Source organism: Chlorocebus sabaeus, chromosome 18 (assembly GCF_047675955.1).
Source record: "Chlorocebus sabaeus isolate Y175 chromosome 18, mChlSab1.0.hap1, whole genome shotgun sequence".
NCBI lineage: Eukaryota > Metazoa > Chordata > Mammalia > Primates > Cercopithecidae > Chlorocebus > Chlorocebus sabaeus.
In genome coordinates this window covers 37,245,569-37,271,072 of record NC_132921.1, presented here as the reverse complement: position 1 = coordinate 37,271,072, position 25,504 = coordinate 37,245,569, and the positions used below count along the sequence as shown (strand labels likewise).

General features: G+C 43.8%; 1 protein-coding gene and 1 long non-coding RNA gene across 3 annotated transcripts in view; one reads left to right on the top strand and one right to left on the bottom strand.

Moving 5' to 3' along the window:
- Positions 1-9,632, top strand: part of SLC14A2 (solute carrier family 14 member 2) — a 204,956-nt gene extending 195,324 nt beyond the window's left edge. The window contains exons 17-20 of the mRNA XM_073006350.1: positions 823-970; positions 1,604-1,738; positions 7,251-7,300; positions 8,604-9,632. Coding sequence (XP_072862451.1) covers positions 823-970; positions 1,604-1,738; positions 7,251-7,300; positions 8,604-8,804 — 534 coding nt within the window. The 3' untranslated portion in view covers positions 8,805-9,632. The remainder of the gene's footprint in view (positions 1-822; positions 971-1,603; positions 1,739-7,250; positions 7,301-8,603) is intronic.
- Positions 1-25,504, bottom strand: part of LOC140708991 (uncharacterized) — a 167,989-nt gene that overhangs the window by 107,982 nt on the left and 34,503 nt on the right. The gene's annotated exons all lie outside the window — the stretch shown is intronic.

Here is a 25,504-nt window from a genome sequence, read left to right as displayed (position 1 = left end):
CTGGCCCCTCCTATAGATACTAGTCCAGTTCCTCCTCCAGACCTTACTAACACAATCACACCCCAAACATGTTGTTCTTGAAAACACACAGGGCCATTTTTTTGTCTAATATTTCGCCTTCTCATCATCTTTTTAGCTTTTCAAAAAAAATCACAGCCAGGCGTGGTGGCTCACGCCTGTAATCCCAGCACTTTGGGAGGCCGAGGCGGGTGAATCACCTGAGGTCAGGAGTTCAAGACCAGCCTGATCAACATGGAAAAACCTCATCTCTACTAAAAATACATTAGCCGGGCATGGTGGCACATGCCTGTAATCCCAGCTACTCGGGAGGCTGAAGCAAGAGAATCTCTTGAACCTGGGAGGTGGAGGTTGCGGTGAGCCAAGATTGTGCCATTGCACTCCAGCCTGGGCCACAAGAGTGAAACTCCATCTCAAAAAAAAAAAAAAAAAAAAAAAAAAAAAAAAAAAACTCAAAGGGTTTTTAACCCCCAACTTTGATCAGACACATATTACTTTTCTAAAGAATAGTACGCTACTTTGAAAGGTTTTCAGGTTCTCTTCCCTGGGGAATAAATGTCTTATACTCATATTTCTAAATAAAGGAAACTCAACAACCTAATCCATCAGTGTTCTAAGAACTCACTATTAAAATAATAAAGCTTTTGTTCCTGTTAAAGGTTAACCTATTTGAATAGAAATAAAAATCTTGGACATCTGTTGTAAAATGTTAGCGGGGAGGGTTCGGTGCCAAGTCTCTTGCAGCCAAGGTCAAGTTGTCTCTTTTGCCTCCATAATAAGCATGTAATCCTGTTGTGCCTACAGCTTTTGAGAGCCATCCCCGTTGGAATTGGCCAAGTGTATGGCTGTGATAACCCCTGGACTGGAGGCATCTTTCTCACAGCTCTGTTCATATCCTCACCTCTCATTTGCTTACATGCAGCAATTGGATCCACCGTGGGGATGCTAGCAGGTCTGTGTCCTCACTTCCCTGGGCTGTGAGGGGGTTAGAGCCTGGGGCTGGCTCCAAATAAAATGGTGACTTTCATCTTCAACACTACACCTGCTGATTCCTGTGAACTTTCCCTCCTTCTGTTGTACCCCGTTTCTCTATTTCTGGTCTAGTCCCTTTATCCTCCCCTGAGCCACAGCTGCCCTCAAGAAAGGCTTTGGTGTTAGTCATTTACACTTTAGTATAAATTTAAAGTTTGGGAGAAGTTTCTTCCAGGCATATTTACATGTTAAGTCATCTCCAGTGACAACAAGAAAGATTCGTTCTCCATTAGAGAATTAAGGTATCGATGAAGGAGAGGTTCTCTTTCTTGGCAGGGGAAGGATATTCTCTGGGCTGTTTAAATCAGACTTCTGTCCTTACTCAAAGAAGCTCTTCAACCCATGCCAGCTTAACTGCTAGTATTCATGGGACTCTATGGCCATTTGTTTCCTTTAGATGTTTTTTTCACAGAATAAAGCCAAAAGTCCTTTTTGTATAACTACCTAAGAAGATAACTGGCTCTGGGCTTTGAGGACTGTGGTAGGTTTCAGGGCCAGCAGATGGGCCCCATAAGACCCTAGACTCAACCCTGATGCCTGCCTTCTCTCACAGCACTCAGTATTGCGACGCCCTTTGACTCCATCTACTTCGGCCTGTGTGGCTTCAACAGCACCCTTGCATGTATAGCGATAGGAGGCATGTTCTACGTCATCACCTGGCAGACGCACCTCCTCGCCATCGCCTGCGGTAGGTACTGCCCACAGAATTCCCTGATGACCTCAGATGAGACCTTTTTCTATCCTGGCAGAGAAAACCACCCTGAGAAAATTCTGCTACTCCCCCAAATATGGATGGGAGGATTTGTTTCCTTTATAAAAGGGTTTTTACATAAAACTGTCTTTGATGGTTATTTAGTAATTAATAGATTAAGCGCTATTTTCACCGAATACACTATGTTCAGTCACATGAAGATGGTGGTGGAGGTTTGGGTGTTATTCCTGGGCTGTCTCCTATGATTGCTACTCTCCTGGCGGGGGTTGGAGCAAACTGACCGAGCAACTCTTATGCAGGTTACTCCTTATATATGGAATTGGGTGATTTACATCATCTACAGCGTTTCACCTTAAGCACTCAAACATTAGCTGTGGCCCTTCAAATGACCCCTGTTTGTTATGTATTGGTTCAGAGTCCCACCAAATTAGATCAACTCTAACAAGCTGGTTTATATGTCCTCATCCTTGACCATCCTTTATTTCTTGATGTTATATGAACGGAAACCAAACAAAACTCTTTTTGAGCAGAACGTTTAAAACTGAAGTTCTATTTCAGTACATCCGTAGACTCTGTGAACATTATCTATATAAACTTATTTTATTATTTTTTTTTTTTTTTTTGAGATGGAGTCTCACTCTGTCACCCAGGCTGGAGTACAGTGGTACGATCTCGGCTCACTGCAAGCTCAGTCTCCCAGGTTCATGCCATTCTCCTGCCTCAGCCTCCTGAGAAGCTGGGACTACAGGCGCCCGCCACCACATCTGGCTAATGTTTTTGTATTTTTAGTAGAGATGGGGTTTCGCTGTGTTAGCCAGGATGGTCTCGATCTCCTGACCTCATGATCCGCCCACCTGGGCCTCCCAAAGTGCTGGGAATACAGGCATGAGCCACCTCACCCAGCCTATAAACTTATTTTTAAAAATACATTTATGATATAAATTTTCCAAATATTCTTGCTAGGGAAGATATTCTGGATCAGCTATGGCCATATATTTGTTTCCTTAAGATAATTTGTAGATATATTTTCTTTTGCATTTTATGACAGTCACCACAAACTCTAAACAAGATACGAAGGGTAAAGCTGCTGTCTTTTTCATTTGCTCTTCTTAAAATTACTTTTTGCTACCCCAACCTAAGGCCAGCTCACTGTAGTTACTTTAAAAAAAAAATAGTAGCTGTCATATTTGCCCAAATAAAAGGTAGCCATTCACTTAACACCCACCATGAAGTAGGGATTTTAAATACCTCATCTCTACCTTTAACACTAATTCTCCAAGGTTGGTATTACTATTCGTATTTTACAAACGAGGAAAAGTTGTGTCAAAGAGCAAGACTAAGGTGAGACAAGGGAGACAGCTGGGATGCAAAATTTAAGGAGGTGCTTACTCTCAGGGTCAAGCAGGTGATGACCCTGACATATCCCCATGACCCTGAGAGTGAAGGCCACCTGAAATTTTGCACCCCATGTGCTTCACTCACCTCCCCAAGTCCCAGCCTTGTCAAAGAGGTGAAGCGGCTCAACTGCGTAGTAGAAGACAAGGCTGAGACATGAAGATAGGTCTTCCTCAGTCCGAACTCAAACTCCCCGCCCCCTTTCCCAGCATGGCACCTCTCTCTGAAGCCTCTCATAAACCAAGGCACACTCATTGGCTTCAATGAAACTGAGTGACATCATCTTCCAAAAGTGCCAATGGGCCTGATGACTTCAGGAAACATGAGAATACACTAAAGTGAATTTTAAGCCCTTTTAGGTGGATCCTTGAACTTTCAGACAGACTACACAGTAATAATATCTGACATTTATTGGTTTTCGCCAAAACACTTTTCCAAATATTACTTCATTATATCATTTTAAGAAGCTGAAAACTCCAGCTCTATTTCGTAGCCATGGTGCCTGAGGCTAAGGGAGATAAAAGGACTTGCCTGTGGGCAGAGGTAGAGTCAACCCTCCTTCTACAAGTTAAAGAAAGATCTGGAAGCATCCAGTGATATACTATAGACCAAAAATGGGAAAGCAGTCTATAACATATACAAGTAGAGTTTGGGGGGCATTTCATTGTTGGTGCTGTTTTGAGACAGGGTCTTACTCTGTTGCCCAGACTGGAGTGCAGTGGCATGATCATGGCTCACTGCAGCCCCAACCTCCTGGGCTCAAGTGATCCTCCCACCTCAGCCTCCTGAGTAGCTGGGGTTATAGGCATGCACCACCATGCCCAGCTAATTTATATATATATATTTTGTAGAGACAGGGCTGCACTGTTTCCCAGGCTGGTCCTGGGCTCAAGTGATCTGCCCACTCAGCCTCACAAACAAATGTTTTTATAGGTTCAATGAAAAAAAGAAGTTGAGGCCATCTAGAAAATCTGGAACGTGTAGTCAAGCTTACTTGTGTGTAGGGTCCATTGATAGGCAACCAGGAGGCAGTGAGAGCAGGAGGGAATGATAACTCCTTCACAGGCAGAACAGCCCCACTGGAAATAAATGTCACTGTTAATATTTTAATTTAAATTAACTTCTTAATAGGCTGGCATTTTTACATGATCTGAAACTAGACCTATGCCTAAGTTCCTTCCTTCCATAAAAATGTCCCAATGACAAAAATTCTAAATGCTCAGCTATCTTTAAAATCAGTCATCATTTATATTATTAAATTGGTTTGGGCCTCATCCCATTAAAAATTAAAAGTTTGAATGCTAGAAATGAAAAGTCAAGGAATCCTGAAATTTTTAGATTCAGAGTCAAGACTGTGCCACTCTAGGCTCTCTTAGTGGCCCATGAACTCCACATAAGATCAGAGCAGGTGGCCCAGTTGGGGAGTCGGTGGGGGGCATAGGGGGTTGGGCAGGTGGCTGCATCCGGAGCCTGGAGCTGTAACTTCTGTCCAGAGTCTCAGAGGACAAGGATATCTAGGATACCAGCTGGGAAAGGACATTACAGGATATCCCTGGATACCAACTCCAAGTTCTGTTTATTCACTAAGGAATATTCATGTTCAACAAACAAATCTTAAATGCCCAAATTATGTCAGATATTACCCTGGTGGTTCTCAACCAGGGGTGATTTTCCCCTTCCCCAGGAACATTTGGCAATGTCTGATGACATTTTTGTGTGTCATACCTGAGGCTGGGGGAAGTGCTACTGGCATCTAATGGGTAAAAGCCAGAGATGCTCTTAAACACCCTACAATACACAGGACAGCTCCCCACAATAAGGAATTGCCCCGTCCAAGGTGTCCACGGAGCTGGAGCTGTGAAACCTTGGCACAGGCCATCTCATTTAATCTTCCCTCCAGCCCTGTAAAGTGTGTGGATGATATTAATACCCCCACTTCACAGATGGAGAAATGAGGCTAAAGGAAGCTAAATACATTGCTTGAAGTCAGATCTGCCTGACTGTAAAAGACTGTGCTCTTTTCAGGACACCACACTGTTTCCTGAAGCCAGTGCTTTCTCTACCAGTGAAAAAATTCAAGCCCAGAACAGTTAGGCCCTTTTCCAACATCACACAGTCAGTGACGGATAAGACAGGCCAGGTGGCCAGGCATCCTGTCACAAAGGTTCCTTCCACCACAGCCTGCTCTGCACATCATCTGAGACAGACAGTTCTCCCTCCAGCCCAGGCAGCTGCATGTCCCATTTCGTCTTCCTTCTTCTAGCCTTCCTCCTCTCTCCCAACTCTGCAAGCCCTACAGCCACACAGGAGTCCACGTGGGGTTTTCAGAGGGTTTTCCTGCTAGTAACACCACCAAATTGGATAAAATAGCAAATATCAGTGGGGGAAGAGGCAGAGAGAATGAATCCTTTGGCTCTGGATTCCAGGGAAGATGGATGGAGTTGGAATCTTCCATTCTTCACAGACCAAGCCCAGAGTCCCTCTCAGGCCATCTGGCTCCCCTTTATCCTGGGGCCTTGGTGGTGCTTGGTTTGCCTCTGTCTTTTCAACCTCAGATCTGAGAGGCGGGTTAAGAGCCCGCTCCCAGAGCCAGATGGCTGGGGCTCCGCCACTGGTTAGCTATGTAATCCTGGGCAAGTTGCTTGAACTCTCAATGCCTGATACTCACAGTGCCCAACTCCTACAGCTGTTGTCAGGATCAAATTAGATCATTTGTGAACATGATAAGAATAATGCTGACACATAGGGAATATCCAGTAAGCGCTAAGCTCTATTATCTCTAGTTAAATGATGTATGTTAATTAAGGAGGATTCAGCAAACACAAAGATGGCATGGGCTCCTGTTCAGTCTCAGAGAATAAGCTACCTCGTGTGACCTGTGATGCCCATTGACAGCCGCACACTCTACTTCATATAACTCATGGAACTCATTCTCTTTTGTTTGTTTGTTTGCTGTTTTTTGAGACCAGGTCTTGCTCTGTCACCCAGGCTAGAGCATAGTAACTAGCATGATCATAGTTCACTGCAGCCTCAAACTTCTGGGCTCAAGCCATCCTCCTGCCTCAGCCTCCCAAGTAGCTGAGATTACAGGCACATGCCACCACACCCAGTTAATGTTTTTGGTTTTTGTAGAGATGATATCTTGCTGTGTTGCCCAGACTGGTCTCAAACTCCTGGGCTCAAGTGATCCTCCTGTCTTAGCCTCCCAAAGTGCTGGGATTACAGACATGCACCACCGCTCCCGGCTGTGTAACTCATTCTTTAATCTCATGTACTCTTTCACCTTGAATCTCCACCTCCAAAACAAAAGAGACTTCTCCAACTGAAATATAGGCCAAACAGTCATGTTATTTCACCTCTCTGAGTCTCAGTTTTCTCATGTGTGAAATGACGACAATAATAGTGCTTACACTGTAGGAATGCTGAAAGCTATGGTAGTATTGCTACTAGCTGGGCATACAATAACACACTAATAAAGGTCAGCTCTTGTTAATATAATCCTAAGGACAACTGGGATGCTCTCAGTGAGAAATGAAGGGTTTGGAAGGAAAGGCCAATTACACTAGCACATTTTAATAGCTTCTCCCGTGTTGCCGACACTGGGCTCATTCCCAGTGGTCAGCCTCATCATGCCTTCCGTAGGGGCTACACGACAAGGCACTGGGCATGTCTAGTCTTCCTCAAGCTTTCAGAATGCTGCTCTTCCCTAGAAACCCATATTATGTTAATAACTTGTGATGAAATATTCCAGTAGGGAGTTCTGGGATTCACTTGCCTTCGCCGTATAGTAAAATTTTCATTTATGGTTTATGCTGTTAAATGTTCCTTTACTGGAATGCAAGGTGGTGGGACCCAAGAGAACTGTAACAGCTCAATTCTGGCCCTTTTTAACAAGTTCATCTGCTGTCTTTGCTGCGCCGGCATTTGCATGGAATTTAACACTTTTAAAGCTGCCAAGGAATGGAAACATAACTCAAATTTTTAAAAAATCTTAGAGATAGCATTTGTGGCATAAAATTGATGGGAAGAGAATAGGTAGACCAATCTCGAGGTGCTATTAAACAGTTACTGGTCTATTTCTTGTTTTTTCCAGCACTGTTTGCTGCCTATCTGGGTGCTGCCCTGGATAACATGTTATCTGTGGTGAGTCGACACAGGTTCAGAACATGCCTACAACATCCTTCCTGGTGTCCTCTTGGTTTCCCCCAAACCTGCAGAAAACCTCTCTCCTCTAAGAACCATTCCCCAGTTCATCTCCCTCATTTCAAGTCACACTATTCACTTTAGCACCTGCTAGGCAGAGGGAGCCAGGCCCCAAAAGTTTACATTTCAACTATGGGCCAATCCATTCCTATCATCAGTAGGCCAGGAGCTCCTTAGAGGACAATTTGAGGAGCATTATCTTGTAAATCAAATTCCTCTCTATCGTCTTCTGTAAATATTTTTAAATATTTATTATTTAATTTGTATGTGTCTGCCCAGCCAGCTTGTGAGCCAGCATATATCCTTGCCCCACGGCAACTAACCAGCTCCCCTCCATAGAAGAAGGGGAGTCAAGCCCCAGCCAGGCCAGAGAGAAGCCAGAGCTGAAGCTTAAGGTCACGGGCCAGTCTGGGAACCCCTTCCTCATCTGGGCTCCAGTAGGGTGATGTGTGAGGTCAGGAGGAGCCCATGCTGGCCCCCAACCCCAGTGCAGAGGGCTCAGGGCCCCACTTGCAGCTGGTGCCTCCCCTTCTCAGATAAGGGTACAAGGGCACACTTTGCATGGACAACCAGGAGGAGTCCAGGTGATCCTGTGGATAAGGAGGGGGTGGGCATTCTAGTCACACCTGCCTAAATCTCTCCCTTACCTTTAGTGAAAATGGGTGGTTTGGACTTAGCATAGGAAGGAATTTTTCTAAGCAGTAGAATTTGCCTTCCCTGATACTATCCTGTCTTCCCCAGTGAACTAAATCTCTTTTCTGGGCCTCATTGTATTTGTGTACACCTCAGCTAAACACTTGATGTTGTACAGTTTTGTGATGAGTCTAGTACTCATTGTACTAGATGCAAAAGACACTTCTCCAACAGGGGCTGACGGGAGAAGACACAGGATGACCATAGTTCCTAGAGTTAGAAGTCTAACCTGGCCAGAAACACAGCTTCTGACAAAACACAGCTTCTACAAAAGGCATATTATGCTTTGATGACTTCTACATAAGGGCATATTAGCCCAACTATTAGGGTTCCCAGTGGCTGCATTTTGAAGATTGTGTGTTCACCTGTTATAATGCAGATGAATAGCACTGGCATGATTTTATTTATATTGGTCATCAATGAAGTATCTTCATCAATGCCCATAAAGCAGCCCCTCCTGTCCCCAGGGCTGTAGGTGATTGATAAGGGCTGATTAAAACAGCACAAGCACCTGATATGACCAAGGCTTATCTGTGTTCTTTCCCCCCAGTTTGGATTGCCACCCTGCACTTGGCCCTTCTGTCTCTCAGCTCTCACCTTCCTGCTCCTGACGACCAACAACCCTGCCATCTACAAGCTCCCGCTCAGCAAAGTCACCTACCCAGAGGCCAACCGCATCTACTACCTGTCCCAGGAGAGAAACAGAAGGGCATCAATCATAACAAAGTACCAGGCCTACGACATCTCCTAAGTTTCCCTCTCTAAAACACATCACTGTAAATTCAGCCTTCAGCAGGGCAGTCCAGGTCCCCAGGATAAGAGACCACTTAGCCTTCCCTTTGGTCTGCTCTGGGACTCTCTCCCCAAACACAAAGAAACATGTATGTAGTCACTATTCCAGAACCTCTCTTTTCTAAGATGCACAACGCTGTTCAAAGATATGTTTAGTTCAGACTTTATACCCATAGTTTGTTCCATAAGAGCTCCCTTAGAGGGGAACTTGCCCTCTTCTGTGAAATAAGCCTCATCCTTAAAGAGAATTCACCAAGAAAGGGATAGAGGTCAGCGACATGGTCACACAACTCGGTCATTTAATATGGAAAGCACAATACCAGGAACTGTGCATTAGCCCGGAAGGCAAGAGGGCTGGTTCTGCCCCAGCTCTGCTGCTAATGAGCCCCTACCATGTTGAGCAAGTCCTTCCCCGCTCTCCGCCTCAATTTCTTAATCAGTTTCATGACAGGGAGGGATGTGAAAGTCCTTTCCACCTCAGAAGTGTTGATTATTCTCTCTGTTCTATAGTCTGATGAAATCAGCATGACGATAAGTAATTACTTTAAGTCAAGGATGGAAGGGTTACCCAAGAAGAGGCAGGAGAATGTTAACGTTCTATAAAGTTTTATTTTTGGGTTATGGGAAGATGCTTTCCAGACTTGGGGTTAGGAATCTAAATTCACTGAAAATGCCAATGTGCTTTCCTTTACATTACAGAAATATTTCTGGAAGTGTCAGATGAAAACTGATCTGTATCAACACTCAAATCATGTTATAAACAAATGTGTTTCCCTTTGTAATATTCATAATCGTACTCTCATTAAACTGTTTAAATTTGCAAGTCAGCATCAGGGTTTTCTTAAAATGGGGCTCACCTAGAGGTTCACACATTGCTCACTTGAGGGGTTTTCCACGGTCAAGCATGTGCCTGAAGAGAGACAAGGATGGGCTCAAAATCATCAAAACAGGGTTTGATTTGCTTATGGAGTGAATTACACAGAAACGACCTTGGACATGGTTTTCTGTTTGAGTAGAAGCACAGATTGTTAATAACCCATCTCACTATTTAGGATAGAATCTTTTAGCTTTGTGCCCCCAAATTACAAATCAAGCCAGTCTTGAGTGGCTAGTAACTCTTGTTTAGTCACTCTGGTTATAGTTTCAAGCTCCTGAGCCACAAACCTTCTTTGTGGAACTCCATGTGGCCTGACCTTCCCACCCCTTCTCCAGGGGGAATGAACCTCTCATAGTGCCACAGTGGGGCCTCCCACCACCCCCCAAGCACACACGCACTCCCAGTTTAGTGTCATGGAGATGAGGACATAAGAGGGAATGTAGGGGAGGAGAGGCAGGGACAGACCCTCTATAACCACAGCTTTAAGGAAAGAATTACATTTTACCAAATGTAATTCATTTAGAAAAAGTTAATTTCTATGTTTACCTTTTCTCGGTCTGCCCCCAAGATTCTGGCCATCTTTTAGCAGCCCAAGAGCACTGGGCGGCATATTTCTCTTCCACATCATATCTAGCCCATATGACTTCTCCAGGAAAATGCAGCACTTAAGGGTGGAAACAAATCCTCCACATAGAAAAAGCGAGTCACACTCCAGAGGCTACCTCTGAGTTTGCAGTCACACCTTGAGGCCAAGAAGGTCCCAGGCTGTATTTTAATGACCATGGAATTAGTGCTCTCTAAGGATTAAGCATCCAGGAATTTCACCAGAAGGCTGTTTATGCTCACAGCTCACTCAGTTGCCCCAGAACCTCCAAATGATGACATACAACTATTAAAGCACCAGTTTTCATGCATTTTCCACCAAAGTGTTATAATCTGGTTTTATTAAGAGCAGGAAACCCTTCACGTGCATGCTGTTCTGGTTATTGACCGCTAATAAAGCCCTTCAGCTGTTCTAAGTATTCCAATATCCTCGGCTATAAAGCAAGCTGAGTTGGCCCACAATACTAAGCAAAGTAGAAATAGATGGGGTAGAAGAATTTGACCTATGAAAACATACAAGGTCTACAGAGTACCAAAGTAGCCAGTCTAGTCCAGCACTTCAATTAAGCACCAACAGTGGAGAGCTGCAGCTGGTTCCACCAGCTCCTGCGAACCCACTACATGAGCACATTTCTCCCCATGCCATTCAGTGACATCACATTGATAGCTTGAAACCGGCCACAGTGGGAGTATTTACATCACAGAAATCAGCAAACTCTATAAATCTGGGCATGAACACAAGACACCAACACGTGCTTTACAAGCACACATACAAACAACAACACAAAAAGGTATACAGGAATGTGAGAGGGAAAAGGGAGTGGGGTATAAAAATAAAAGGACAGGGTTGGGCGGGGTGGCTCACACCTGTAATCCTAGCACTTTGGGAGGCCAAGGCAGGTGGATCACCTGAGGTCAGGAGTTCAAGACCAGCCTGACCAACATGGAGAAAACCCAACTCTACTAAAAATACAAAATTAGCCAGGTGTGGTGGCACATGCCTCTAATCCTAGCTACTCAAGAGGCTGAGGCAGGAGAATCGCTTGAACCCGGGAGGCAGAGATTGCGGTGAACAGAGATCATGCCACTGGACTCCAGCCCAGACAAGAGTGAAACTTCATCTCAGAATGAATGAATGGATAAATAAAATAAATAAAAGGATATACACACCTATATATCCCAGAGAAGGGCCTTACATGGGCCCATGAAGATATGCTGGGGACCAAGGCACGATTAACTCAACTGTCAGGGAAATTTTTTAAATGAATGGGGCAGAGTGTGTGCCACATATAGGAACACATACATGCACACGCACACATGCACAAGTTTTTTTTCCTTCATTGAACTAGCCCATTGATGGCACATAATAGCCCTGAGAAATAGCAACTGAGTAATTGACTGAAACACCCTCCTACCCCTCTGTCTCAATGGAGCTGCTTTTCTATTCTCTCTACAGAATAAATTCTGTAGAGAATAAATTCTGTAGACTCTATTGGCTGGAATTTGAAAACCGTCACACACACAACAACGTACTTAGATACACAGGCTCTCAACTAGGCCAACTGACTTGGCCTCCAGAACTTACCGCCTGTAGCCTCCTCCCAAAACACATGTGTAGGGTTCAGGAAAAGAACTTTTCAGAGTGGTGCATGGTATCTAGCCCTCAGCATTCCATCATTTTATGAGCAATAACTTCAAGCCCCTTTTGCAAACAGTCTTCCACAACCATCCTTTCCTTACAGAGCCTTTGTTATTCAGACATTTAAATGTTCTCAGGTGAGGAGCAGGTAGATAGATGGTAGATTGGTTCTCAAACTCGAGTATGTATCGGAATCACCTGGAGACCTTATTTAACACACGTTAGTGGGCCCTATTCCAAGACTGTCAGTCAGTGGACCTGAGGCAGGGCCTGAGAATTTCCTTTCCTAACAAATTCTCCACAGATGTTGATGCTGTGGGTCTAGGAGCCCATACTTTATGAGATAGACTTAGAAATAGGATGCTGCCTCCACTGATTTATTTTCCTTTCATTGCATATTGTAATTCACTGGTTGCAAATCTAAGAATAGACAAACTGGTTGTGCATCTAAGAATCATCTGCAAGGCTTATTAAAACACAAATCCCTGGGCCTCAACCTCAAAGATTTGGATTCACTAGATCTGGATGGAACCAAAAATCTGTGCTTCTAACAAACTCTCAGATTATACAGATGTGGCTGGATCCAAGTTCAGAGATCATTGCACAGGTTCTTACTCTCGACTAGATTAGGATCCTCTGATTCTGATGCCAGGCCCTACCTCAGGCCAATTAAGCCAGCAATGGGCCTGGGCACAGGTAATTTTTTAAAGCTCCTGGGGTGATTCTAACATGCAGCTGGGATGGGAAAACAACTGTGCTGCCTATTTCTTGGGCCCCAACTGTTTCTAATTTGAGTCACTCTTCAGCCCTTCGTTAACCCCAGTCCCCATCCTCAGTCCCCAGGTGGGTCTGGACCTGCCATGGGATGCGGTGAGAAGCGCTGGGCACTGAGGCAGGAGGAGCACAGACAGCACAGAGAATCCTCTAGTGAAGTTTGTCTCTTTCTCACTGTTGTTGGGGGCTCACCCTGCACCCCAAAGAAGACTAGATAAAAAAAAAAACCACTAACCAGTAACATCCGGCTCAGTTCGCTGAGCACAAAAGTAAGGTTTTGCTTTGGCCCTAGAAGCCTGCTGAGTGAGTGCCTCGGCACTACAAAAGAGGAGCAGGGGATTGTCTGGAGTTCCTCCAACCATGCTGCTCTCAGGCAGGCAGCACGGGCACCCGCAGAGCTGGCTAGAGGTCAGAGGCGTGGCCCCAGTGAGAAGCAGCAGGTGCGCCCTATGAGCAGGTAGGATGGGGTTAAGGGCTGGCCTGGAATGAGGGCAGAAGGTGGAAGTTGGGGGGAATGGTGATGACAGCAGTTGTTGCAAGAGGGCAAGCCGGTAGGCAGGCAGTGGGTGTAGAAAAGCAGCTCCATTGAGACAGGCATGCAGGGAGCCCTGTGCAGGCAGACATCTGCGGTCAGGGGTGAAGGAGGTGGAGAAAAGCAGAACATGGAGCCATGTAGAGAGCAGGTACTAGTGGCCAGCTGGCACTGTAACAGGAAGAGGGCAAAAAAAAAAAAAAAATTAGCAGTTTTGGAGCTGGGGTGAGGCTCCACCCCTCTGTGAACTGCCTGGTGGGGCCAGCGCTGGGCTGGGACAGGGATGGGGTAGCTTTCAATCCTTTCCCCAGTACTTGCTTCTGGAGGGGTCAGTCTGGGTCACTAGGATCCACGTGTTACTTACAGCATGGCCTGAGCAGTAGTTGTAAAGGGTGTCATGGGGTGGGAAGATGGGCAAGTCAGGCACTACAAATTACAGCAGAGCATTACAAATCCTGGTGCCCAGGCAACAGCCCAGACCAGCTCTATCAGAATCTCAGGGGCGGCCCACGCCTGGGTGGTTTCCAAAGCTCCTCAGGGGGCCCCCTCAGTAGAAGGTGTGGGGGGCACTCGGTGCTGTGCTGCACTATGCAGGGCTGCAGGGAGAATATTCTCCAAAGAGCTCTCAAGTGGGAGGAGCCCCAGGCAGCATGATTTTGTCAAGTGGAGGTTGTCTCTGTCCCTGGGGTCAGAAGAGACCTGCAACCGTGCAGTTCTTAACCTCTGGATCTGGACAAATGTAAGCTTTGCTCTTGGGTCCTCTAAAGACCTGTGAATCCTATTCTGCTCATCTGTGTGTTGTTCTTGTTTTTAAGCTTCCAGAGAGACACTGATGCTTAGCTAGTTTCTAATCCTAGCATACAGCAAGATGGAAAGCTCAGGACACAAGATTAAAGTGACAATCTGGAGGGCAGGACAGGGACTCTGGGCTGTGGCTGGAGCTGGGCCACAAGCTGCCTTCAGGGGCTGACTTCCTGTTCTCCCAGGCCCCACCGTGGATCCTTGGCCTTAGCCCCAGGTTCTCAGCATGAACAGACTGTGAGCTCCTTGTGAACAGGGATGAATTTTGTACATTCCCCTAACTGGGGCCTCTCTCCCCAGGGGCAGTGAATGAGTGAGTGAGTGACAGACACAGTTATCCTAAAGTAGGTCCTCCAAATTATGTCCAGCAAAAAAGAGGCATTGCCTTCTCTGTTGTTATCTGTCCTCCCATCAGTGTCTCACAAGTCTTAATAGCTTTTGAACAAGTGGACCCATATTTACATTTTGTACTGGGCCCCATGAATTATGTAGCTGGTCCTGCACTGAGCTCCTGGTGGCAACTGGAGCCTGCTCTCCCATGGTTGCAGCATCAAAGATCCCCCTGGGCTAGTTCTCTGCTTTCAAGCTCCTTCCTCACTCATGACAGCATGAGAGAGCAACGCATAGCCACAATATACACAGAGCCTCACTTGTGAGGTACTCACTTGACAAGCATCCCAGGGAGCAAAGGAAGTGCACCTTCCACCCTGAAGACCCAGCACACCCAGGCTCCATGGTGCAGGGACTGGAACAAACCAGGATGGCACCCAGCAACCAAAATATTTGTGGATTTTCCAGCTGGAGCAAAGGAAAGACCCAGACAGACCCCTACTCATAATCAGCTCGTGAGACGCCCTACTGGAGAAAGGCAGAAAGAGCAGCCAGACTTTTCTCCATCCCTGCATACTGCCCTGGGGGCTCTTTGAATCAATGTTTAGCTGGATTTCACCCAATCACAAGCGTGTGTGAGCGCGGAGTACCACCATGACTTGGCTTCCTGCCCAACACATCACACCACAACCTGTTGAGTAACCCATCTTCCCCACCACGTTATCACCTCTGAGGGGACAGATTATGTATCGTCGTGGCCCCCATCTCCAGGCCTGGCACGTGGCAAATGCTTGATACATATTGACTGACAGATGGATCCCTACTTCAGCATCCCTGTAAACCTGGAATTGATTCCAGGAGGTGTGTACTAAGTGAGGTAATGTTCAACCAAAATGCAGATTCTAGCACCTCCCCTGAACCCCAAGATAATGGGATTCAGTAAGTGATGGGGTATCTGCATTTTTTACCTGCATCGCAAGTGACTTAAGGCCAATTCTCGACTGTCTGAAGAACTGAAGGAGGCAGGTAGAGAGAGGGGGCCTCAGCACAGGAATTTGAGTAGAATTCACGTAGAAGCCCAGAACACGATTGCATGAGTGGCCATGGGTCAGTGGGAAGCTTGCAAATCTAGTCATTGTAAGGCCTTATCCTAGGAAGGCCCTGACGGGGACTGGGGATGGGGGTGTAGGGTCAAGGCAGGTGGCTACCATCTGCCAAGAGCAGCAGCAGACCTGCGGCTGGCTCCATGGCCTCTGTGGTCCATGCCCACCCTCCCTCCTTACCATCACAGCAGTCGCCCAAATGGCCCAGAGAGGAGCTCGTGGGAACCACACTTACTGTTGACACTGGGAGAAAAGAATGGAAATATGATTTGGCATAACTTGAGGGACATATAGTTTGTGCCTTCACACCCGAAAAACCTCAGTTTACCTCCCTTATGAATGTCTTAGTAGCTTCTGTATTCTTTAAGAAAACTCTAGTTTTTACATAAAATTTAATCTTGACCATATACTTCAACATTTAATTTTATGTTATCTTGGTATTACCTGTCACTGGGTGAAGGGTTTTATTTGCTCAGCAAGGTGGGAAACTCTAAGGTCAAAGATCTCATCTTATAATTACTTGAACACAACATACTTTGGAGACCAAACACATTACTGAGCACAGGATATCCTTGCTGCTTGATTCACTTACTATTTGAACTCCTGGTTCTGAGACTGTTATCCAAGAAGAATAAAAGGATGCTGGATGTGCTTCCATGGAGAGACAAAACTGTCTGAGTTTTCTAAGGGCTAAGGCTAGGGAGGAGACAAAACTCTTCTTCTGAAAGTTTCATAGCTTTAGTTCTTATATTTAGGTCTCTGATCCACTTTGAGTTAATTTTTGTGTATGGTAGTAGAGTCCTCAATCTTCTGCAAGTGGATATTCAGTTGTCCCAGCACTATTTATTGAAAATACTATTCTTTTTTGCATATGGGATTGTTTTTCAGAATCTAGAAAAATCTTTAGTTCTCATTCGTCTTGCTCTAAGGTAGTATTTCTGTAACTCATCAGTCAAGGATCTTAATACATATCCAAAAGAAAAAATTTTAAATAAGAAAAAGTCATATGATCCAAGGAGATCCAGGTACATTAAGCCAAATAAAGTTAAACATCTTTCATACCATTGGCTTCTCAAAGACTTTAATGCCAGTGTGCTTTTAATGAATCACTTATCCTTCTTTTACCAGAGAAGGCTCTGTGTGTGTGTGTGTGTGTGTGTGTGTGTGTGTGTGTATGTATGTATGTCCACATATTAACATCTCTAGGAGTATACTTCCAAACACCTCAAGTTTTGGAATCTTCCTTTTGCAAGAATAGACTTACTGACTTGAACACTATTGGGTTGTTTTAATTTCATCTTGGAGAGTTAGGCTAACAGGATGGTTGGGGTGTGTGTGTTTTGTAGAGTTGTAGCTTTTATCTTTAACTTAACCAGGGCAGAGCAGAAATAACACAATAAACTATGAATTCCTCTGGGGTTTTATTTAGAAACTGAATGTAGAAGCCACAATTTTAGTTTGTTTCTGAAGTGCCATTTTTCTTAAACTGAAATATTAATGAGTGTGTTGTTGTTTTGTTTTACTTTTTGAAAGTGTGGTCCAAGAACCACCTCAATCAGAATCACTTGGGTGTAGTTAAAAAGCGCAGATCCCTAAGGCCCCTTCAGACCTAATACTCAGAAACACTGGGGCTGGAGCCCAGACTGCACCCCCCCACCCCAGGATCCCTGGTGATTCCTGTGCACATCGAAGTTTGAAAAGCATGCTTTTCCTTGAAATTAAGAGACAGTGAACCCAGTTATCTGCAAAGAGATAGGGGACAGAGACTGACATGCACCTAGGACCAAGATGGCTCTTTCTGTAACTTTGTCCCTTCCCTTCTTCATCTGCACTGCCCACCTTCTGTGCCCTTTTTCATGCTCACACATCCTCCCTTATGATCAATGGACTTGAGCACACTGCTCACTCCTTGGCTTATGAAACCTTCACGGTGTCAGCAGAGGGCGCCAGAGCCCCTCCAAAAGCCATGGAAGGGTCCATTTGCTCGTTGCCCTCCTTTTGCATTCCAGGCTTTTGCATTCTATTCTAGGCATCTAATTTTCCAGGCTTAGGCCTGTCTCTGCCTCACTGATTTTCAAAGGAACACTGGATCTCAGGAGAGTGCACAGCTGCTAAGAAACGCACTGATTATGGGGCCTGGAAATTTATTTACTGCCTCTGAGTCCAAATTTCACATCCTAACAAGGAATTAATTTATTAGCCTGTTATTGTAATTGTAGTTCTTTTAATGGTTAAATGAGGTAACAGGTGAATGTGCCCACGAAGGTCAGCAGCCCTGTGACTGCCAGCACCCTCCCCTGCGACCAATGGTGCAAGCGTAAGCATAGACACTGGTAACCCTGCTCCCACCTGCACCCTGCCACAGGTACAAGTGCACACAGGAATGCAGCAGCTCTACTTCTGCTGGTACCCCATAAGCACCCTGCCATGCTGCCACAGGTGCTAGAACATGTGAGTGAGCACAGATCCTGCTGCCACCACCCCAAAGAAGCACTTTGTCTGGCACCACCCATCAGAGGGTTGTGGCCAGTGGACCGGGAACACCTTGACCCCTCTGATGCAGCAGGTTCCCAATCTCAGGGGGCCAGATAACAAAGCTGGGGTCCTGGTACCAGCTCCCCAGAGTTAGAGTCCACCAGGAGTGCTGAGCTGAGCCACGCCCCTAAAATCTTCCAGAAATGAACCCAGTCAACTGAACCCACCTTATACCACAACGAAACCCCCAAGGGTTTCATAAAAGAAGAGAAAAGCAAAAAAAAAAAGAAAAAAAAAGAAAAAAAGAAAAAAACAAAAACAGATTGAACGGACAGCAACTTCAGAGGTTGAAGGGACATCAGCCCACACAGATGAAAAGGAATCAGCACAAGAACTCCGGCAACTCAAAATGCCAGAATGTCTTCTTACCTCAAAATGACCACACAAGTTCCCCAGCAATGGGGCCTAACTGGGCTGAAATGGCCAAAATAACAGAAAAAGAATTCAGATTATGGATAGGAACAGAGGTCACTGACATCCAGGAGAAAGTTGAAACCCAATCCAAAGAATCTAAGGAATATAATAAAACAATACAGGAGATAATATATGAAATGGCATTTTGAGGAGGAACCAAACTGATCTGATAGACATGAAAAACTCACTTCAAGAATTTCATAATATAATCACAAATATTAACAACAGAATCAACCAAGCTAAGGAAAGAATCTCAGAGCTTGAAGACCAGTTCTACAAATGGACAAAAATAAAAAAAATAAAGAAGAATAAATAAAACCTCCAAGAAATATGGGATTACGTAAAGAGACCAAATATACAACTCCCTGGCATCCCTGAAAGAGAGAGAGAGAGAGAGACAGCGAGAGAGTGAGAGCAAGCACAGAGCACAAGCAACTTGGAAAACCTTTGAGGATATCATCCATGAATATTTCCCCAACCTCACTAGAGAGGCCAACATTCAAATTCAGGAAATGCAGAGAACCCTTGCAAGATACTATACAAGATGACCATCCCTAAGATACAATAGTCATCAGATTCTTCATGGTCAAAATAAAAAACAAAATGTTAAAGGCAGCTAGAAAGAAGGGGGAGGTCACCTACAAAGGGAATCCCACTAGGCTAACAGTGGCTCTTTCAGCAGAAGCTCTACAAGCCAGAAGCAACTGGGGAGCCTGTATTCAGCATTCTTAAATAAATTCCAACCAAGAATTTTACATGCAGCCGAACTAAACTTCGTAGGCAAAGGAAAAATAATATCCTTTTAGACAGGCAAATGCTCTTGGAATTCATTACCACCAGACCTGCCTCACAAGAGATCCTTAAGGGAATGCTGAATGTGGAAAGGCCATTACTGGCAACTGCAAAAACACACTTAGGTACTTAGACCATTGACACCATAAAGCAACCACACAATCAAGTCTGCATAATAACCAGCTAATAACAGAATGCGAGGATCAAATCCACACATATCAATATTAATCTTGAATGTAAATAGGCTAAATGTCCCAATTAAAAGGCATAGAGTGGCAAGCTGGATAAAGAAGTAAGATCCAAATATATGCTGTCTTCAAGAGACCCATCTCACATGCAATGGCATTCATAGGTTCAAAGTAAAGGGATAGATAAAAATCTACCAAGCAAACAGAAAATAGAAAAAAGCAGAGGTTGCTATTCTAATTTCAGATAAAATAGTCTTAAAATCAAAACCAATTTTAAAAAGACAAAAAACATTACATGACAGTAAAGGGGTTTAATTCAACAAGAAGACCTAACTATCCTAAATAGACATGCATCCAACACAACCACCTAGATTCATAAAGCAAGTTTGTAGAGACCTAGGAAGAGACTTAAATAGCTACACAATAATAGTAGGAGACTTCAGCATCCCACTGAAAGTATTAGACATATCATCAAGGCAGAAAATGAACAAAGACATTCAGGACCCAATCTCGATACTTGACCAAATGGGCCTAACAGACATCTACAGAACTCTCCACCCCAAAATAACAGAATATGCATTCTTCTCATCTGCACATGGCACATACTCTAAAATCAATCACACAACCAACCATGAAACAATCCTCATCAAATTCAAAAAAATCCAAAATCATACCAAACACATCCTGAGATCACAGAGAAATAAAATAAAAGTCAATAGTAAGGGGCCAGGTGCAGTGGCTTACACCTGTAATCCCAGCACTTTGGAAGGCTGAGGCAGGTGGATCACCAGAGGTCAGGAGTTCAATATCAGCCTGGCCAACATGGTGAAACCCTGTCTCTACTACAAATACAAAAATTAGCTGTGTATGGTGGCACATGCCTGTAGTCCCAGCTACTCAGGAGGCTGAAGCAGGAGAATCACTTGAACCCAGGAGGCAGAGGTTGCAGTGAGTTGAGATCGTGCCACTGCACTCCAGCCTGGGTGAGAGAGCAAGACTCCATTTCAAAAAACAAATAAAAAATAAATTAAAAAATTAAAAAACCTACTAAGGAAATTGCTCAAAACCATACAATTACATGAAAATTAAACAACCTGCTCCTAAATGACTAGAGTACACAATAAAATTGAGGCAGAAATCAAGAAATTACTTGAAATTAACGAGAACAAAGATACAACATACCAGAATTTCTGGGACACACCTAAAACAGTGTTAAGAGGAAATTTTCTAGCGTTATCCTACATCAAAAAGTTAGATCTCAAATTAACAACCTAATTCACATCTAGAAGAACTAGAGAAACAAGAGCAAACCAACCCCAAATTTACAGAAGACAAGAAATAACTAAAATTAGAGCTGAACTGAAGTAAACTGAGATGTGAAAAACCATACAAAAGGTCAACAAATCCAGGAGTTAGTTATTTGAAAGAATAAATAAGATTAATAGCCTGTTAGCTAGATTAATTTAAAAAAAGAGAGAGAAGATCCAAATAAACACAATCAGAAATAACAAAGGGAGATTACCACTGACCCCACAGAAATGCAAAAATAAAACCCTCCAGCAATGGAGGGTTATAAACATTTCTATGCACACAAACTATAAAACATAAAAGAAATGGATAAATCCCTGGAAACATACAACCTCCCGAGATTGAACCAAGAAGAAACTGAATCTCTGAAGAGAACAATAGCAAGTTCTGAAATTGAATCAGTAATAAGAAGCCTGCCAACCAGAAAAAGCCCAGGAACAGAAGGATTCACTGCTGAATTCTACCAGATGTACATAAAAAAGAGGTGGTACCATTCCTACTGAAACTATTCCACAAAAATAAGGAGGAGGGACTCCTCCACAACTCATTCAATGAGGCCAGCATCTTCCTGATAGCAAAACCTGGCAGAGACACAATAAAAAGAGGAAACTTCCAGCCAATATCTTTGATGAACATAAATGCAAAAATACTCAACAAAATACTAGCAAACTGAATCCACCAGCACATCAAAAGGCTAATCCACCACGATCAAGTAGGCTTTATCCCTGAGATGCAAAGTTGGTTCAATATATGCAAATCAATAAATGTGATTCATCACATAAACAGAACTAAAAACAAAATGATCATCTCAATAGATGCAGAAATCTTTCAATAAAATCCATTATCTCTTCATGTTTAAAATCCTCAACAAACTAAGCATTAAAGAAACTTACCTCAAAATAATAAGAGCCATCTATGACAAACCCACAGCCAACATCATACTAAATAAGCAAAAGCTGGAATAATTCCCTTTGAGAAACAGAGCAAGACAGGGATGCTTCTCACTACTCCTATTCAACATAGTACTGGAAGTCCTAGCCAGAACAAATAGGCAAGAAAAAAAAAAGGCATTAATAGAAAAAGAGAAGAATTCAAACTATCTCTGTTTGCAGATGGTATGATTTTATACCTAGAAAACTCCATGGTTGCTGCCCAAAAGCTCCTAGATTTGATTAAAAAAAAAAAAAAACTTCAGCAAAGTTTCAGGATACAAAATTTATGTACAAAAGTAGCATTTCTATACACCAACAATGTCCAAGCTGACAGCCAAATCAAGAATGCAATCCCATTTGCAATAACCACAAAAAGAATAAAATATCTAGGAATACAGTTAACAAGGGAGGTGAAAGATCCTACAGTGAGAATCAAAAACACTCCTCAAAGAAAGCAGAGATGACACAAACAAATGGAAAAATTTTCCGTGCTCATGGATAGGAAGAATCAATATTGTTAGAATTACCATACTGTTCAAAGCAATGTATAGACTCAGTGCTTGTATTTATCTATTCTCACATTTGCTATAAAGGAATACCTAAGACTGGGTAACTTCTAAAGATAAAAGGGTTTAACTGGCTCACAGTTCTGCAGGCTATACAGGAGGCATGGCAGCATCAGCTTCTGGGTAGGTATCAAGGAGATTTTACTCATGGCAGAAGGCAAAGCAGGAGCAGACATCTCACATGGCAGAATAAGGACCGAGAGAGAGAGAGTGGGGAGGTGCCATGCACTTTTAAACAATCAGATCTCATAAGAACTCACTATTGTGATGACAGCTCCAAGGAGGATGGTATTAAACCGTAAGAAACCACCCTCATGATCCAATCACCTTCCACCAGGCCCCACCTCCAACACTGGGGATTACACGTTGAATCATGAGATTTGGACAGGAACACAGATCCAAATCATATCATTCCATCCCTGGCCCCTCCCAAACCTCATATCTTTCTCACATTGCAAAATCCCATCATGTCTTCCCAAAATTCCTGAAAAGTCTTAACTCATTCCAGCATTAACTCAAAAGTCCAAAGTCCAAAGTCTCATCTGAGACAAGGCTAGTCCCTTCTGCCTATTAGCCTGGAAATGAAAAACAAATTAGTTACTTCCAAGATACAATGGATATATAGGCATTGGGTAAATACTCCCATTCCAAAAGAGGGAGATCAGTCAAAAGAAAGAGGGAATAGGCCTCATGCAATTCTAAAACCCAGCAGGGCAGTCATGGGAAGGTTCATTCCTGTGGGCTCATGAGGCAGGTTTATCCCTGTGGATTTGCAGGGTTCAGCCTGCAAGACTGCTCTTAAGGGCTGTTGTTGAGTGTTTGCAGCTTTTGCAGGTACACAGTGCAAGCCTTTGGTGGGTCTACCATTCTGGGGTCTGGAGGACTCACTTCTCACAGCTTGACTATGCAGTGCCCCAGGGGGGTCTATGTTGGGGGGGGTCCAGCCCCACATTTCCATTCCACACTGCCCTAGCATAGGTTCTCCATGAGGTCTCTGCCCCTGCAACTGACTTTTCCATACATCTTCTGAAATCTAGGTGGAGGCTCTCAAGCCTCAGCTCTTGCTCTCTGTGCACCTGCAGGCTTAACGCCACATGGAAGTCACCAACGCTTCTGGCTTGCACCCTCTGAAGCAGTGGCCCAAGGTGTACCTGGGTCCTTTTTAGACACAGTTGGAGTAGCTGGGATACAGGGTCCAGTGTCTCAAGACTGTGCAGGGCAGCAGGGCCCTGGGACTGGCCCATGAAACCATTCTTTCCTCCTAGGCCTCTGGGCCTGTGATGGGAGGGTCTGCTGCAAAGTTTTCTGAAATGCCTTTGAGGCCTTTTCCCCCATTGTCTTGGCTGTTATCATTTGGTTCCATTTTACTTATGCAAACTTCTGCAGGCTGTTTGAATTCTTCCCCATCAAAATGGGTTTTTCTTTCCTACCACATTGCCAGGCTGAAAATTTTCTGAACTTTTACACTCAGCTTCCCTTTTAAATATAAGTTCCAGTTTCAGGTCGTTTATTTGTTCACACATTGAGCATAGGTTATTAGAAGCAGCCAGGCTACGTCTTGAATGCTTTACTACTTGGAAATGTCTTCCCCCAGATAACTCATCATCACTCTCAAGTTCAAAGTTTCATAGATCTCTACAGAAGGATCAAAATGCACCCAGGCTCTTTGCTAAAGCATAGCAAAAGTGACCTTTACTCCAGTTGCCAATAAGTTCCTCATTTCCATCTGAGACCTCCGCAGCCTGGACTTCATTGTCCATATCACTCTTAGCATTTCAGTCACAACAATTTAACAAGTCTCTAGAAAATTTCAAATTTTCCCTTGCCTTCCTGTCTTCTTTTGAGCCCTCCACACTCTTCCAACCTCTGCCCATTACCCAGTTCCAAAGTCGCTTCCACATTTTGAGATATCTTTATAGCAATGCCCCAGTCCTCGGTATCCATTTTCTGGATTAGTTTATTTTCACATTGCAATAAAGAAATACTTGAGACTGGTTTATTTATAAGAAAAGAAGATTAATTGGCTCATGATTCTACAGGCTGTAAAGGAAGCATGGTGGCATCTCCTTCTGAGGAGGCCTCGGGGAGCTTTTACTCATGGCAGAAGGCAAATGGGAGCAGGTGTCTTACATGGTAGTAGCAGGACCGAGAGAGAGAAGGGGAGGTGCCACATAAACAACCAGATCTCATAAGAACTCATTCTCATGATGATAGCACCAGGAGGGGATGGTGTTAAACCATAAGAAACTGCTCCTATGACGCAATCATCTCCCACGAGGCCCCACGGCCAACATTGGGGATTACATTTTAACATGTAAAATGTTTAGATGGGGACACAGATCCAAACCATATGAATGTTATCCCTATCAAACTACCAATGACATTCTTTATAGAATTAGGAAAAAAAGAAACTATTTTAAAATTCGTAAGGAACAAAAAAGAGCCCAAATAGCCAAGACCATCCTAAGCAAAAAGAACAAAGCTGGAGACATCGCATTACCCTACTTCAAATACTTTGAACAACTAGCCTTTGATTACAAGGCTACAGTAACCAAAACAGCATGGTACTGGTACAAAAACAGACACATAGATTGGTGGAACAGAATAGAGAGCTCAGAAGTAATGCTTCACACATACACCATCTGGTCTTTGACAAAAGCCAAAAGTTGACAAAAACAAGAAATGGAGAAAGGACTCCCTATTAAATAAATGGTACTAGGATAACTAGCTACATGCAGAAGATTGAAACTGGGCCCCTTCCTTTACCGTGTACAAAAATCAATTCAAGATGGATCAAAGACTTAAATGTAAAACCTAAAACTATAAAAACCCTGGAAGATAACCTAGGAAATACCCTTCTGGAAGTAGGCCCTAGCAAAGATTTTATGAAAAAGGTGTCAAAAGCAATTGCAACAAAAACAAAAGTTGACAAGTAGGACCTAATTAAACTAAAGATCTTCTGCACAGCAAAAGAAATGACCAGAAGAATAAACAGACAACCCACAGAATGGGAGAAAATATTTGCAAACTATACATCAGACAAAGGTCTAATATCCAGAATACATAAGAAACTTAAATTAACAAGCAAAAAACAACTCTAATGAAAAGTGGGCAAAGGACATGAAAAGACAATTTTCAAAAGATGACCCACACATGACCAACAAGTGTATGAAAAAATGCTCAACATCACTAATCATTAGAAAAATGCACATCAAAACTACAAGAAAATGCTATCTCCCACCAGTCACAATGGCTATTATTAAGT